The sequence below is a fragment of the Mobula birostris genome, chromosome 12 (genome assembly GCF_030028105.1).
Source record: "Mobula birostris isolate sMobBir1 chromosome 12, sMobBir1.hap1, whole genome shotgun sequence".
NCBI lineage: Eukaryota > Metazoa > Chordata > Chondrichthyes > Myliobatiformes > Myliobatidae > Mobula > Mobula birostris.
In genome coordinates, this window is record NC_092381.1 from 50,982,381 (window position 1) to 51,000,382 (window position 18,002).

Consider the following 18,002-nt stretch of genomic DNA (forward strand, 5'->3'; position numbering starts at 1 on the left):
GAGCAGCCTTTAAGGGGCGGTGAGACTGCTTGCATACGCCATTGGACTGCAGGTGATAAGCCATGATGTGATGTATCCTAACGCCAAGGTTCTGGGCCATTGCAGCCCAGAGGTCCACAGTCAGAGGAAACATCAGATAGGGTGCCAAACCGAGCAACCCAGGTGCTGATGAACGCCCGAGCCACATCTGCGGCCGTTGTCTATACTAGAGGGATGACCTCTGACCATCTGGTGGCATAGTTTCAATGTCAGAAGGTGCGTGAAAACGTGGGAAGGGGGAAGAGGGAGGCCATGCCAAACAAACTTTAGAGCAAGCAGTTTTTGCAAGGCCTTCTGCTCCAGATGTGAGAGACCATGTAAGGAGTTGAAAACAGTCTTTCTTCAGTATGCAGGCACAATAGGAGGAAGGCGACTGGTTGAGAAATCGCGCAGGAGGGAAACCCCAGCTTCCCAAACTTAATGTCAGCCAATTGCATGCTCATGTCTGCTGTTCAGTAAGACAGGACCTCTGGGTCAGGAACTTGGTCAGCCGCCATGCCGGCATAGTCAACCCTTATGTATACAGCCTCAGTGGCTGGCTGTGAGAAGCAACAGGCCATGGTATTATTTTAACCCTTGATATGTTGTACATCCATTGTTAACTTGGCCAGGTGGCATTGCTGCCGTGCAGACCAAGGGTCTGCTAATTTGGCCATCACGTGCACGAGGGGTTTTGTAGTCAATGAACACTGTGAAATGGTGACCCTCTGGAAGAAAATGAAAATGACAGCCAGATAAGAGACCGAGAAGCTCATGGTCAAACATGCTGTACTTCCTTTTGGGTAGACAGAGCTGCTGACTGAAGAAGGTGAGCAGTTGCCACACACCTCTGACTAGCCGCTCATGCACAGCACCCATAGCATAGTCTGAGGCTTCAGTTATGATGGTTATGCATGCATTGGGGAGTTGATATGCCATTAGGGTTGCGTTAGAAAGAACTTGCTTGGTATCATCAAATGCCTGGGTTATATCCCCTGACCAGTCAAACACTTGATTAGTACACTCTACAGGGGCAGCATAGGTTCAGCTGCTCATGGAATGAAGCAATAATAGAAATTCACTATGCCTAAAAACTCCTGTAGTATGGGGTGTTGTTTAGGAGTTTAGGAGTATGGGGTGATGGGAAAGCTATCTTTGACGGGAGGGGCTTTGCACCTTCTGCAGAAATATGATAGCTGAGAAAGTCAATGGTTGACAACCCAAACTGGCATTTAGCAGGGTTAATAACCAACCCATGATGGCTTAAGTGTTCGAAAAGTGCACGGAGATGAGATACATGTTCGGATTTAGACGCACTGGCGACAAGTATGTCATCCAGGTAAACAAAAAGAAAATCTGTCTTTTATACAGAGTTCATCAGCCATTGGAAAGTCTGTGCTGCAATTTTCAATCCAAACAGCATACACAGAAACTCAAAAAGGCCAAACAGGGTTATCACAGCTGTTTTGGGAATATCCTTTGAACAGACAGGCACCCGATAGTAGCCCCTAACTGGATTGACTTTGAAAAAAATTGACTTTCCATCATACGTGCCGAAAGGTCTTGAATGAGTAGGACTGGGTGACAATCTCCAAGGTGGTGGTCTCATTAAGGCATCGGTAATCACCACAAGGGCAGCAACCACCATCAGACTTAGGAACCATATGGACGGGTGAAGCCCAGGGGCTATTTGACTGGCATACAATGCCAAGTCTCTACATGTTGGTAACTCAGCCTTCACAGTTGCCAGATTTTCTGGGTCTAGTCTACACATGCATATATGAACTAGTGGAACAGTTGTGGAAATGTGGTGTTGAACCCCATGTTTTGCAACTATAGTGGGGAATATGGGCTTGGTGAGGTCTGGGAATTCACCCAGCGGTCGAGTAAGCTCTCAGGTGCTTGACAGAGTTGTTGTGGGGAGCTTACTGGGGGAGCAGGTTAACAACCCAAAGTCCTTGACAACCACAAGCCGGCAGTTCTTAAGATCGACTAATAGTCCTTGGACACACAGGAAATCTGCACCGAGCAGAGGACTAGGCACTTTAGCCAGATGAGGCCCAATGTATAGCGTTGTCCACTGAAGCAGAAATTCACCTGTTGTGCCCCATAAGTCTGGATCTTACTGGCGTTGACAGTTTCCAGTGAGGTTTCGTCACTCTTTGCCTTTTCATCAATAGGCAACACTCACTTGAGCACCCAAGTCACACAGGAAACATTGCCCTAAAAGGGTGTCCATAATGAACAGTAGATGACCCTGGCAGCTGGAACCCATGGAGTTCACAAACCTCTGAGGTCCCGATGCACTGGCGCTGTTGAAGCTGCACGGCAGTCAGCACTTCCCAGCATTCCTACCAAAGTGAGCACGGTAGAAGTACAGGTCCACCGATGTCTGTTTCACAGCCATGGGCATACTTTGTGTTAGGGGCCTTGTTGACCAGGCTTACTGAGGGAGAGAAAAACACGCTAAAAAACTTTTTTATGTAAAAATGTAATTATGTCAAACAAGCCCCTTAAAGCAAAACCCCAACTCAATGTCTGTGGTGTGAGTTATGTACATTTCTCACAATTATGTTATCCTACACGGTCACCCTCCTGTTAGCTTGAAACAGTCTAATCATTCTTCTCTGACTTACCTCATTAACAATGTATTTTCACCCACAGAACTGCTGCTCAATGGATGATTTATTTTTCTTTTCGTGCCATTCTCTGTAAGTGCTGGACACTGTGGCTCATGGACATCCCAGTGAGTCAACAGCTTCTGAGATACTCAAATCACTGTCTTGCACCAATAATATTCTATGGTCAAAGTCATGATCACATCCATTCTGATGCTTGGTCTGAACTACAACTGAACTTTGTGACTATGCCTGCATGCTTTTATGCATTGGAGTGCTACCACATGATTGGTAGGTTAGGTACTTACATTAACGAGCATGCTTTCTATGTTCTTCAAATATTCCAAAGTACTCAACAAAAAATTACTTTATTAATTGAATTTATTTTGAGTATTTTAGCCTATATGGTTTCACTTTATTCAAAATCTAATAGGCATAAATGATGACCTTACCAGTTAAGTGCTTTGATGGTTGAAGACTCTGTGCCTGCTGGGCCCTCAGCAGATTTCTGCTATCTTTTACATTAGTGCTAGGTGACCAGGTGGTCACATAAGTGGACCAGATGGCTTCAGGGTTTATCACTACTTCCTAATATTGGTACTTTTGATAAATCAGCAATCCTGCCATATTGCACCAATATGCCACTTCAAGCCTTGTTATGCACATGTTGGTAGAAATATCCATTTTTAGCTAGTCCATTGCCTAAGCTAATCAAACATGGTTTGCCTTCCATCACAGATTGTTGTATATTTGCCAATTCATTTATGACTCAGTAAGTAATATTATGGTTTAGCATTTCCTCCCTACTTGGCAGGCTACATGAGATATTGATAAAATATATCTTTTTGCGGAGACAAAAAAAGACAAACATATTGAAGGGTACAGGATACTCATGTAACAGAGCTCAAATAAAATTAAAACAACAGGAATTCTGCAGATGCTGGAAATTCAAGCAACACACATAAAAGTTGCTGGTGAACGCAGCAGGCCAGACAGAATCTCTAGGAAGAGGTGCAGTCGACGTTTCAGGCTGAGACCCTTCATCCTGATGAAGGGTCTCGGCCTGAAACGTCGACTGCACCTCTTCAAATAAAATTACTTGTGATTATGACTGGGATGTTAAAGTTCAGCTTTGAAAGTAATACAAATAGAATGGGCCACAGTCCTGTGAGGTGGCAAAGATATTCATTCCATTGCAGCACAAGTCTCGGCATTACACTAACAATGCTCTCCATTGTGTTGTATGAACTAATATGGTAATTGGGAACCATTCACAACTGATTTCCTAGCACCTTAAAGAGGTGTTGACTATCTGCAGCAGCAAAAATGTAGACCACCTGATGGCCTGGAATACCCTTCACATTGCCATTTCTAGCAAGCCAAAACCCATTTGGTTCAATGAGGAGGGTGAAAGAACATACTTGGAGCAGCATCAGGGTTATGTAAAAATGGAGAGTCAATCCTATGAGATAACAATGCAGAACTATTTCTATGATGAAGAGTAAACGCACCATGCAATAGACAGAACCAAGCATTCACACATATAATGAATGAGATAAAACTGCCACATCAATCATGAACTGTGATGGAAAATGAATCAGCTAAAGGGAAGAGGAGATGGATCCAAGAGCATTGACAATCCAAGCTACTGCAGAGCCCAGCATGTGTGTGCTGAAGAAAAGGATGAAGAATTTGCAACCATGTTCAGTGAATGGAAGACCCACTGCAATTTCCTCCAAAGATTTTCATTGGTTATAGATAAAGTTTGAGAGTGATGGATTGAACATAACAGAGGGAATTAGATGATATCCAGTCTATGGCATTGATGGCTGGTGCTTCAAAACTAGCCACGTCTCTGGCCAAGCAGTTCCAGAGGAGGGCAAATGGGACTAGCTTATTGTGCACTATAGTCAACATGGGCAAGTTGGGCTAAAGGCTAAAGGGTCTATTTCCAAGCTGAATTACTCCATGACTGTAAAACTGAACTACATAAAGGCTTTAGCAACAAGAGGTGGTTCGAGGCAGGTATATTGGAGTGAGTGATTCATCTCCTCACACCCCAATGCATTTCCACCATCTACGAGGCTCAAGTCAGGAGTGTGATGGAGCACCAGCTCTACGTAGGAAATCCACTTTCCTGAATGAGTGCACTTCAACAAACACTGAGGAATCCCAACACAACTCAAGCTACTGCCACCTATTTGTTTACAATCCAAAGCAATTTAAATACTTAACTGACCATGCTGGCAGAGAAATGTGCATTTCCAAAATATACCACAATTATTCACTTAGCTACTCCTACACCTTCACCCTAAACTTCGATGTCCTCTACCAAAAGGAGCAATAGTAGCAGCTACAAGGAACACCAGCAGACTTCCATTCTAACCTGAAAATATTCCTTTTGGACTGCGAATCCTAATTCTAACCTGGATTGCTATTCCCCAGCCAATTTGTCTGAGCAGCTGTAGCCATAGACTCGATGGGCCGAATGGCCTAATTGTGCTCCTATATCTTTTAGCTTTATGGTCTTGTCTCCTGGATCTCCACAACAGCTTCGTGAAGGTACGTTAAACTGAAAGAATTGCAGTGGCTTCAGAAGGCGGCTACCATCATTTTAGCAAGAACAATTAGACATGGGTCATCATTACTAACCTTTGCAAAGATACCCACATCGCGAAAAACCAATATTAGTCAAACAGCGATTTAAAATGATTGGACTTATTCAATACAAGCTCCTCTAGGGTCGGGTTCGTGGTGGAAGAAACACTTTATAAACGCCTTTATTTCTTAACGACGGCTAAGCTACTTTGAGGGATCCATCCCATTGTTTAGACCGAGAATTACAATGTCGATCTTCGTTTTCTCCTGGAGTGTAGAACAACTCTTCTTTCTGTGGGGTAATAATGTCAGTTTGTTCGTGCTGTATACCGCGAAATTAATAACACATTTTTAGAAGATACAACCAACTAAATACTTTATCTATATTCCTATCTAGCACAGAGAGCAAACGCTGAGCGTAGAGCCAATCCGTTTCTTGGAATGCGTGAAACATTTTTACTGTGCAATCTCCCAAAAGCCAGCAGAATGATTCTGTATCGAAATGACTGTAACTGCCCGTGCAAAGTGTTGGCTTCCAATTAGATTACTGAATCCGACAAGTGGAATGGAGAATTATAAATACAAATAATAAGATATTCTCCTCTACGCCATTGTCAATATAATACAAATTCTAGAGACACAATCATTGATCTTCACGATTAATTTCAACTTACTTCATGGAAAACACAATAGACTTTACACTCTTTCAGTAAATTGATTGAAAATATTTAGTTATTCTGCAAAAATGGTAATTTACAGCATTTGATAGCAACGCAATGTTTTCATGTCTTAATGATAGGCAATTTTATTTTTCATAAGTATTGGTCACTTTTGTGTCAGACTCTTAAATATTTCTCAAAGTTAATCAGTTCAACAATTTATCAGAGAGCAAAAAATAAGAACAGGACCAACATAAACCTTCTCAGTCCTATTAAAGCCCGTTTTCAATGGTATTTATAACTCTAGTCCCAGTTCTTATGGGCATCATCGGTATTACAAATACAGCTATTCGCGATAAGGTAACCCTGCCAGATATTCAAGACAGTTACACCTCATAGTTATTCATTACTTTTTGGAACAAGCCCCGCTAAGCTGTAGCTGTATTTACAGCTATCTATTTTATTTTGTATTTTGCTGCAGTTGCCCACGCAGAAAATATGAATGTACAGATAAACCAACATGAAATTTCCTATGTAGGCTACATCAGTCATGGAGCGCGATATGGCGACGCGGATCTCTGGCTTGGGAGTGGAGGGATGAGGGTGGTGGGGGGGGGTGGTAAAGTGTTCGCGGTTTCATTTACTTTTAGGATCTTGATGCCAGATGTTAGCAGACAGGCCGCTGAACCTGGCTCTTTTAAACTAAGGTTTCAATCTCCAATAAATAGTTAGGACATTAATTTGTTAGAAGATCCAAGTTACCATATACTCATTAATATTTATAACAAGTAAATAAATGGACTCGAAATTGGATAAAGAAATGTATGGGCACGACGTGTCCTACAGATTAAAAAATACTTACAAGTTCATACTGGCTGTGCTCATAATAGTGCAGCAAAAAAACGGGTTACTTTTCATTGGGGCATCCTTAAAATTGCCGTGTTGGCCTTAGCAACCATATAAATTATTGGTGTAGCAACTTAATTACACATAGAAAATATTCTATAAATCAAGGTAATCTTACCAGTTCAGATCGGATCCAACCTTTTTTTTAAAGATTACTTGTGTTACAAACTCGACTTGCCATTAACCTATTATTGGATAAAGGCGTCCATCAAATCCAATTATTAGAAGCTAATGGTGGCCGCCTTTAACTTAAACAGCTTTGACAACTTTCAGAAAATTATTTCATCTCAGCATTATATTCAAAGCTCTACGTTTCTAATGTGAAATTTATCTTTCAATTCTATATAATTTACACTTTGATAATTAATTGATATCGCATGCTTAATTGTGTTCAGTAATCAAGTGTACAATAAAAATAATTGACAGGATACATTTAAGAATGCTTCATTCCGATTATTTTTTTTAAACTGCCATTTTTGAAATAAACGATTTTAACCCCAAAAAGCTATTCCGGGTAATTAAAACAGAATCAAGCAATCTGCCTTTGTAGTGATCTTTAAGGTTTTGATAAAGTATTTTCACTCCTGGTCTTAATGTTAAATTTGTCCTAGCCTATCGCAGTGTAATCACATCTCTGATAGGGAATCATTTCTCTTAAGACTTAAAATATACCGGCCTTCAACACCGCTCATGGTAAAATGCCTGTCTAGGAAATGTCTATATTTTCCAAATGGCGAGGAAACATGGGAAACTATTTTACCCAATGTCCTTCCTTAACAGCGGCTTTGTTTGGTTCCATCACGGAGAGAGAGATGTAGAGAGGGGAAAGAACAGTCCCGTGGACGCTTTGAATTCGTCATTAAAATTAATTAAAGGCTGAGTAGGTGTTTCCAGTTTAATGAAAACATGGGATAATTACCACAAAGAAAACATATATAAATTACAATTCAGGTAGGCAGGCAAGAGTATTTTGCTATTCTGCAATCTCTTTTAGTGCCACAAAAAAAATCTATATAAGGTTGTTATGCCTTGCGTTCCAAAGTTATTCCTATGCATATCCATGCAATATTTTTCCGCTTTCCCTCGATAAAATTGCCAAATAATAATGAATCATTTCATAAATAATGGCTTGGCTGTCTTATCTGGGCAGGGCGGCCTGGGCTGGTTTCTTATCTCGCCTGGCCACATTGCTGTAGTGTTCCGCTCTCCATACTAAATAGGAAATCGAACGTGATGTAAAATCTACTCCACTCTCCAAGCATAAGCTGCCAAAAAAACTTAATACAGCACAAAGATCAGCCATGGAGGGGGCTGAAAATGGCTGCTAACGCTTTTCTAATAAGCGAGGATGGTGAGTATCTACCTAATTGTTGGCTCTTAAGGGCGCGTTTTATTCTTCAACACTTTAAGATGACGAATTATAACTAATTTCGAATGGAATGTAAATAATTGCAACATAAAAGTACTTTTTAAAATTGCAACGAAATAAATAATCAAAAATAGAAATGGCTGCAAGCATTGTTTGCAATAATCCCAGGAGTGCGGAGTCTTTCTTGGGACATTTTTAATTGCCTAATGGATTATGTATAATGAAATCTTTAATGATATTTTAATTTGATTTGTGTAAATAGAGATGATTTTTCTAATGGAAAAGTAGTGCAGTAACAGAAATAGATGAAGCCTCTTTAGCATTATGATCCAGCAGTTTCTCATAATTGCCGTTTTGATCATCTGAAGGTTTTCACCGTTCATCCCAATAGTAATTAAGTACCAGAAGAAAGAGAGAAAAACAACGGCATTTATAAACATTTATCTGGCTCATATGACGATTGTTTTCGCCAGGATTCGTTCCAGGAATGTATAAACAAATTGCCCACTATTTATGAATTCGCTCTGAGAACTGATGGGGATTCAGACTATCATACATTTAATTAGATTGGGGGTATTTTTAATGAATAGCGTTATGAAATCTTAAAGGTGATTTATTCCTGTTCCATCCTCGCCACAACTCAGTACAAAATAAAGTTTCAATAAATATAGATTATTGTCTTAGCTTGGACTTTTCCCAATATTGGGTGTTCACTTCAGATGAACAAGCATATTTAGATGCAGTAAAATATTGTGATCATAACATCGATATTGGTAACAAGTACCGGCTCCCCTCAAATACTCATTTCGTCCCATTGTGCTCGTATGTTTATTTTGTCCTTTCCATTCCGTTGAGGCCTCATGTTGGGCATACACACATAGCCCGGAACTGCTAAATGCGGCACCGTCAGACTGGATGTCATTTTAATGGGACAGAAGTTAGCTCACCGCATATTTCTAAGATGTTTTTTTTAAATCGAAACAAATACGTGATGGAAGTGTTTCCTTTGCTGGGCGTATTCGTGTTACCTTACACCAAACTCCACATTTTATTATATAATATATGTAAATTATATAATTGTAGCTAGTATTGTCTTCCAGTTTTCTTTCTAGGGAATGTTTCTTTTTCTGATGGCATGAAGTGTGCCAGTTACAACCGGAATTGCCATCCTAATCTCCTTTTAAATACCTTGGACAGTGGAGTAGTTCGGTCTTAGGGTACAATTACATATATATTTTTGAGCTCGTAAACAATTAATTTTGAAAAGATTACAACGTGTCCTGCATGTTTAGAATTCAGGGACTATTTAAACCTAATCTTTAATTGATCAACTGTTTACGTATCCCGGTTGATTTTCCATAAATTGTGAAAAGCTCAATCCGTCCAAGGAGCTTTTATTTTCTATGAAGATTAAAAGAACGTGAATGCTGCAGGTGCTGGATAGTCTCTATCGACTTTAGTGCAAGAAACGAATATAACTCCCAGTAGCCTATAACTCAAACGTGAGTGTTTGACTTTGGGTGTGTAATGAAATATAATGCGTTTTATAAATGGGAGAATACAGCAGTTTCTTATTTGATTCGATCGAAGCAAATGCACACGAATAGTTCGCATCGATTCACATTTTCACCTTGGCGAAATGACCAAGTTTATATTTACATTAAGTTTTGATGCGCATAGCGGACGGAAACTTGACTTCTTTTTTCCCCCTTTAAAGCAAATTGCAACTGTTAATTTGTATATTGCATTCGCTTGTGTTGAATATTAAGCTTCAGATCAATATTTGTAACCTCAAGAACGCTTAAATCATTTTCAGCGGCTTTGATATATTGTACAGCTGGTGATAATATTCGTAGTTACTCCCATTTAATGCGCCTAAAGATCGTTGGACTATAAAGTCAGTAAATGTACTGGCGAAGTCGCCAGAGCGTTTACTTTATTGTGCAAAAAAAATAATTGAGGTCGCCTTTTTCGCGAGAGCTGTTTCCCCCTGTGTCTTACGGCAATGTTTCTTTCAGATGAAGTTGCTTCGGCATTTCTTCCAACCTTTGACGCGAACTCAGCTCAGACATTGACGATTTCCGCTGTTCAACACGATGATGGAAAAGGTCGGACTGGATCATGGTGAAAATCACAGCGATGACCTGAGCCCCGTTCAGAAAGATTCCCCCAGCCAGGCACCGGAAAACACGAGCGAGCCTGCAGACCAATCCACTGAAGGACACCGGGTCCAAGCTGAGCAGCGAACTGCGTCAAGTGATGGGGTTTCCAAGGAAACAAGGCACGACTCCCCTGATCCCCTATCGGAAGTGCCCGTCATAAACCTGATGCAAAGAGGGGTCCAGCCTATAAATGAGAGTGATCAGAAAGGCACGTTTACTCATTTAGTGCCGACCACCGAGTTGTCAAGACCCCCGGTGCCTCTGACTCTTCAGAGCCCAGTCAGTGAGAATCGGATGGTCCAGTTAACGGCAGCTCACCTCACTCTGCCTGCAGCCAGAGCGATGCTGTACAACAGCACGTCCCAGTATCAGACCCTGCCTCTTCTAAGCAGGTCAGTCTCGTTGTGGAAGCTGGTTAGATCCGAAAACCCCATTTTTTCTAAGTATTTTTTTAAGATCGTGGAGCTTAACAAGTACATGACAACAATTGAATTGCAAATTGATGTGACCCGCGTTCAAAATTGCTTTCCGATTAGCAAATGATGATAAATTGAGTTAATGCAAACTGTGATTTATAAAATGCTATTCGTTGTAATGATCATTCAATAAGGACTGCTTTAGACGTGGTAATTTTGTCACCGAATCTTTACTGTCAGATGTACGCTATTCATGATTATGTTGATCGATACAAGAAATAATAACCTGTGCGATTAGATTTTATTTACTCGGAACATGTTCTTTTAAATGATTGTCGACGTTTAATAAATAAGATTCCGGATTCTCATCACTAATGTCCCTTTCTTGTTCTAATGGCTACACCAGTGATCCAGAACCATTCAACATGTTCCCCAGTAACAGAGCGAAACGAAGACCAGCTCCTTACGAAGTGGAAGTCACTACTGGTATGGACAATCACTCAGCCTTCGATTTACCACATCTTTTAACCGTACACATCGCTGCTCGAGTGTTGATACAGTTGCTAGGCACCTGACTGCGACTGCCATAGGAAATGTGTCTTACAGTCTGTCGTGCATTATTTTGCAAAGGGGAAAACTGCGGAAGCTGGAAGGCTCATAGTTAATGTCGTGTAGCAATACAGTAGGAGGATAAAGTCGTGCTTTAATAAAACAGTCATCTAAAATCTATCTCAGCCAGTCCCTATTTTGTTTCCTTATCGCTCACGCCTGTCAACAGGTTTTCACATATACATTCTGTGCATTTACCCCGAAAAAGCACGGGATAGAATCGGGGCCACGTGTGCGCGCACATACTCCGACAGTCACGACAGACCGTTCGGCTTTAATATAAAGTTCCTTAAATTTCTCTAAGTCATGACGACCACTTCCACATGTCTGAGACGCATTTGGTTAAAACCAGGTTTTTTTTTGCTTCCAGGTACCACGCAGCCCAAAATCGTCCGGCGGATTTTCACAAACAGCAGGGAGCGGTGGAGGCAACAGAATGTCAATGGCGCCTTTGCTGAACTTCGCAAACTGATCCCGACACACCCACCCGATAAGAAACTGAGCAAGAACGAGATCCTGCGCCTAGCCATGAAATATATAAATTTCTTGGCCAAACTCCTGAGTGATCAAGAACAGGAGGGCGAACAGCGCGGGCTACAGATTAAAGAGGCGGACAGTACGAGGCTGCCCAGCGATGACATGCAGGAGATGTCTCCAGACTCGAGCTGTGGAAGCTGTTTTGATGGAACAGGAAGCCCGGGAAGTCTAAGCGAAGAGCACGATCACCTCGAGTCACGACACGGAAACCACCATCACTCCATACTTCCTCCAGATGTCAATGGACAACGGTGATATCCTTGCAAAAAAAAAAGAGCCGACAAGGGGAATGGAAAATTGCAGCTGAAAGATAACACAGACTGTTACTCTTACTACCGCCTGCCGAATCGATTAGCGTTTTATTTTCTGATATTTTCTGTATCACTAACATTTTCAGGTACAAAAAAACAAAATGACTATCCTTTCGGATTTAAATTTTACCGGATTTATCAATGAATCTGTTTAAAGACAATGTAATATTTCCTAAAATCGTGGTACATGTAAATATTGTACGAGCTTCGAGCACTGTCTATGGAGAGAAAAGGCGGCTACGTCATGGAAAACCTAAAACGACCGGATTAGTTTTATTTAAAACAGTAAAATTTTCCCCCATGTTAGGCTTTTTATATCAACACAACCAGTTCATACACACCAGCCGGGACACACTAATCATTTATCAAAGAAGCACTGAGCAGGGGAGAGGTACTTTGTTTTACATTAAAATTTGGGCGCCCAAAAAGGGATCCCAGGACTTTAAGCGGAAATAAGGGAGCTCATAAATTAAAAGACGAAGCAAAATAAAAACAAAACACGTGAATTGTTGAGCTATATTGCAATTTAAGTAATAAAAGAAACCGAGGGTTTAAATCTTTGAAGAATTAAATTTCCTAGGATAACTATTTTGTATATTTTCGTGGTTTGAGTGAACAATGAACCACTTTCTGTGTATTATCAGAGTTGTTGCAGCTATTTACAGGTCCCTGTTTTCTATTTCTTATGGGAAATGATTATTATTTATTCCATGTGCTCAATACTTAAGCGCAACGGAACAACTAGAATATCAGGCATTTTTATGGGTACAGATTGTGACATTTTTCCTAAGTACTTTACCATTCTGCAAAAGAGAAATTCATGTATTTAATAATTCGATGGACAATGTGTTGTTAATTTTAAACTATAAAAGGCATGGTACACTCCTTATTTTCCACGTTCGCTTTTTGCCTGCTATATGTATTGTGAATACCATAGTATATAATTCACGCTGCACTTTCAGTATATTTTGTATGTGTTTTTTTTTTGTTTCTGCGTTAGCAGAGATTGGGTAACGAAACCTGTTAACTATTACAATGTACATTCTGACAGGGCGATTCTCACTGGTATCCTTTGTAAAGCCTGATGAGGCTGCAAAGTTTGCGTGCAGTATGTATATCACGTATTGTTGTAAAATATATGCAATGTTATATTACCAAGAATTTACTTTTAATAAATTGTATACAATTTAACTTAATAGCCTCCTCTGCCTAGCTTACACCTTTAAATCCAATTCCTTAAATCAAGGAAGTGGATTACATAATCCAATTTACGAGTTAAAGAGACATCTTTAAATTTGACTTTGGATTTTTTTTCTGGGTCTATCTACTACAAAGTTCAGAGAATGCATTTACATTCTGCCAAAGATGTAAAGATGTGTCCACGCTGAGGACCAATATACCAGGAAGCATTCCAAGTTTTATAATTTTCTCCTTGGTTGAGATACAATACGTGATTTCTACCATGCTAGCGAACACATTTATGAAATGGCAGCACATGTTTATCTTTATCCGTGTGATGTATACTGTTCCGCCTCTTAAACACCTAATCTGATAATTAAATCAAGCCTGACCTCTGCGTAGGAAGTGGGGAGGTCTTTGCTATTTCCCCGCCCCTGTTCCCCAATTCCCCCCCCCCCCACAGATTCCTACAAATTATTCAACAAAGTACATTTATGGGCGTAGGTGTAAGACGACCAAATTTTCATATCTTTCTGACACCCCAGCGAAAACTTCATAAAATCGAAACATATTTTGCAGTATGGCAATTGTTAACTTTTGAGAATTGTAATTGAAGTGTCCACCCAGATAATGCGTAAATTTATTTTAGCGACATTTCACGTTCTTACAGACTTTCGGCCAAGCTCAGAGATCAGTAAGTCCATTCAAGGGATCGATTCTTATAAAGTTCTCTCACTTTTCAGCTATTACTTCAGAGAATAGTTTGGAAACTCTAAAAAGTGGACTAAATACCGTCCGTGCAGCCCAAAACTTCTCCCACCACCATCCAGAGGAGAGAATGTTCTATCTCAAGGGAATAATTCTGTAGGATGGAAAATGCAGCATTAAAAGATATTGCCAGTATTTCAAATGAAGGAACAATTTTATCAAGAATATTAAATCCCTAGTCGTTAGTTTCTCAATGTACTCAATGTAGTTCTTCATCAGCAAACCTTTCCTAGAAACGTTTTATTCTAATATAAATGATCTGCACAAATGCTTAATACTCAAGTAGAATTCACACTTTTCCTAAACCCTCCTCCTTAATATTTAATATTTGCTTCCCTCAAATGTACAGTTCAAAATCATGCACTGGGTTTCCGGCTTTAATCTGCATTTACCCCAGAATTTTATCCCATTGTTGGTAGATAAAAAGAACCTATCAGTGAATCCTCGGTTTAAGTATAATGGAATGATAAATACAATGGATTCTGGTTAATTGGGACACATCTGAAACAGGACAAATTAGCCAAAATTTTCATGGAAATAGTTAAAACTGCATAAAAAGACAAATTACTGTTTAACTGAGTAATAAATAGTGTGTTATATTTAAATGAAATACAGAACAAATTACAATGCCACAAATACTACTATAGTACTATAAAACTGTGTATTACTTCCTAATAGTCATTGACTGAGGAATTCATCTAGTGTTCTAATGCCATGTTCTTTTGATTAACTGTAAATGAACAAACTCAGTCCAAACACCTAGAACAGATAATAAGCTGCCTTCGTGCAACCCTTTTGACAATGCATCCACCAAATCTTCAAGTAGTGAAATTGTTTCATTTCCACTCCTGGCTGTTTCTGGCATCTCCAAGCCTTAGTATTTGAAATTGCAGTAAGCAAAGTATTTCTGAATTGTCTTACAGTTATTTCTCGCCAACTATCAGTAACAAAAATCGCTGCCTAATGAACACAAAAAATGCAACTGACACTACTTAAAAACTGTCCTCTGTAAGCAATGTGCAGTGTAATGGCCACACAAGTACATGTATCTGACCATAAGACCATAAGACTATAATACATATGAGCGGAATTAGACCATTCCATCTAGGCTGATCCCAGATCCCACTCAACCCCATACACCTGCCTTCTCACCATAGTCTGACGCTAGTTAAAGATTGAGTCACCTGTCCAAATTAGCTGCATCGTTCTCCAAATATTCAAAAGGAATCCTGACTATTTTCTCGATCAGTTTTTGTTCTTTAAGTGTGGTCTCAAATAAGCGGCTGCCCCAATTAACCGATGGTCTAATTAGCTGGAATCCACTGTATTAAAATGAAAGCTAAGAAGAAACATTTTATCTCTGTTCTAGCTTGGTGAAAGTTAAAGTGATAAGATATTTTCTTCTGTAGAGATTGGAGAGCAACTAGTATTTCCAGAACAGCAATGCTAGGTCTTTCATTCCTCAGACTGGCAGAGGGAGAGGGGAGAGGTAATTTTCTCCTTCATTGTTGAGTTATAACCTGTTACAGAAGAACCTTGGCCCGTTGTAGAGCTGCATTTATGCTCCACTGAAATCAACAAAATGATAATTAAGATCTTATGATGATGAAGTAATCTGCTTCTTCAGTTTATCGTGCCAACATTTACATACTGATGAAAGATCGTTATCAAAATACCCAAAATGTTTTTTTCTTCTTCTCAAATGTGGCCTGTCCTTATGACTATTTTCAGAATTTTTGATTTCTTTTCCAGATTTTCAGCATCTGCAGCATTTTATTATTTATTATAAGTTATAATGCAAGTTATAATACTGTGGGTGCTAGGAGTCGCACTCTAAGGATTTACTTACAGTACACGGAGTTTCCAACCAGTCTGGCTAAAAAATTAACAATAGAGTTCTCCAAGGAACTGGCACCAAAAATGGATTTAAAAAGGGGGTTATAGTAATTATTCCACATGCTGATTACATCAGCAAGAAGCAAGAATCACATTAACACTTATGCGTGATTTGATTATGAATGCTGTGTAGTCAGCAATACTCCTGCTTTTTATTGGCTGCTCTCCAGTAGGGGAATGTGCAGGAAACTGGACTCCTGTGACATCATTTGAAGACATCCTGCCGACCTTAGCAAGAAAGTTTACTCTGACTGTCACAAATTGTTGCTGTGATGCAACCAAATAAAAGTGACCTAGTATCTCCAGCACCAAGGCTGAAATTGCACTCTGTCAGCTCTGTGAGGATATGCTTGATATTACACTCCTGAAATAGACACTCTGTTCTGAGCCCGGTCATGTGCAGGGGAAGAAAGTTTCAAGCATATGCTCAAAATCCCTCTGACCTAGTACATTCTGTCTGACCCCTAGCAATATCCGCAGCACATGACAGCTCAAGTTGGAGAAGGAGCATTCAGGACGGCAATGAGAATCTAGAATTCGTGCACCAGGACCACATCCTCTATAAATGATATAAACAGCACACCACTTCACAAATGACCAAACCGCCTGCCCTAGCATGCGCCATCTGTAGAACAGTCTGTGGTTCCCTCATTGACCTCAGCAGTTGCCTCAGAACCCACAAAACCAGAGTGCAAACATATGAGGCTATATCCCAAAGGTCTGATTAAGATGGAGAAAATAGAGTGACACCTCCACAATCAGCCAGATTGATGGGGATTTAATAAATTGAATAATGACTTAAACAGAAATTTCACAGATGGAAATGATTGTAGTCGATTTTGTGCACATGATTTACAAGTAACTAATTCCCACATTCACCTTTTCCTGTGGAAATCGCACTGCACCTTTGAGGGAAGTTGGTATAGTTTGTTTCTACTGCTAGGCACTAAGTAAATTTACTTGGTTTGCTTTACAGTTGGCTGTTTCTTATGGGCCACAATCTCCATCCCCCCTCTAAGTGCCATTGTGGGTTATAAATACTCTAAATGGCAAAAAAAAAATGTCAAGAACAAGTGCTACAAATATGCGATATTTCAGACCATCACATTTGCACTGTAAAAGTTAAATTGTCAACTGAGCTACTAAGCCCCTACCTCTTTCAGTATCCTTAGCCTCAACTAAGACAAACAAGACAGCAGATGGTAGATGTTGGAAGGTAAAGACGTAAGAATCTCAGCAGATTGAGCAGCCTCTGTGGAGGTGAAAGGTATAAATCCACATTTCAGCCCTCAAGACCCTGCATCAATACCAAGAGAGAACTGAAAAGTTTGCCAGTACATAGCAGGACAAAAGTGGGTGAGACAGAGGCTGGTAAGTGATAAGTTAAGCAGCTGGGAAGAGAATGATGAGCACTATAGGAAACATCCCCTCCACATCCACTCTATCTAGACCTTTCAGTGGTCGATAGGATTCAGTAAAATCACCTTTCATTCATCTAAACTCCCGCGAGTACAGGCCCAGAGTTATTATACACTCCTCATATATTAACCCTGTAATTCCCAGATACATTCTTGTGAACTTCCTCAAGACCTTCTCCAATGCCAGCACATATTTTCTTACATAAGGGGCCTAAAAACTCCTCACAATACTCCAAGTGCAGTCTGACCAATGCCTCATAAAGCCCCTTTGCTTTTATATTCTAGTCCTCTTGAATGAATGCTGACATTGCATTTTCCCTCCTTATCACTGACTCAACCTACAAGTTAATCTTTAAGAAATCCTGCAAGAGGTCTCCTAAGTTCCATTGCATTTCGGATTTTTGAATTTTCTTCCCATTTAGAAAATAGTTTATACCTTTATTCCTTCTACCAAAGTGCAAGACCATACATTTCTCTACATTATACTCCATTGGGCACTTCTTTGTCCATTCCCCCAATCTGTCTAAGTGCTTATGTA

The 18,002-nt window shown here is 40.0% G+C and overlaps 1 protein-coding gene and 1 long non-coding RNA gene across 2 annotated transcripts in view; one reads left to right on the forward strand and one right to left on the reverse strand.

The window, feature by feature from the left end:
• The window catches only part of LOC140205914 (uncharacterized), a 62,486-nt gene extending 54,616 nt beyond the window's left edge, over nucleotides 1-7,870 (reverse strand). Inside the window, exons 1-2 of the long non-coding RNA XR_011887997.1 lie at nucleotides 7,560-7,870; nucleotides 6,918-6,984 (exon numbers count right to left, since the gene is read on the reverse strand). This is a non-coding gene — a long non-coding RNA (uncharacterized lncRNA). The remainder of the gene's footprint in view (nucleotides 1-6,917; nucleotides 6,985-7,559) is intronic.
• A 93-nt stretch (nucleotides 7,871-7,963) lies between these two features.
• On the forward strand, nucleotides 7,964-13,394 carry tal1 (T-cell acute lymphocytic leukemia 1). The gene is made up of 4 exons (XM_072273777.1): nucleotides 7,964-8,150; nucleotides 10,187-10,722; nucleotides 11,153-11,232; nucleotides 11,726-13,394. Exons 2-4 carry the CDS (start codon nucleotides 10,265-10,267, stop codon nucleotides 12,145-12,147), a joined length of 960 nt encoding a protein of 319 aa, XP_072129878.1. The 5' UTR covers nucleotides 7,964-8,150; nucleotides 10,187-10,264; the 3' UTR covers nucleotides 12,148-13,394.
• Nucleotides 13,395-18,002: the final 4,608 nt, after the last annotated feature.

What these genes read in the sequence shown, in the direction of transcription:
- tal1 (XM_072273777.1), top strand. Translation starts at nt 10,265, where the DNA reads ATGATGGAAAAGGTCGGACTGGATCATGGTGAAAATCACAGCGATGAC. An exon ending in ACCCTGCCTCTTCTAAGCAG is followed by an intron (nt 10,723 to 11,152) that starts GTCAGTCTCGTT and finishes TGGCTACACCAG; the next exon opens with TGATCCAGAACCATTCAACA. An exon ending in CGAAGTGGAAGTCACTACTG is followed by an intron (nt 11,233 to 11,725) that starts GTATGGACAATC and finishes TTTTGCTTCCAG; the next exon opens with GTACCACGCAGCCCAAAATC.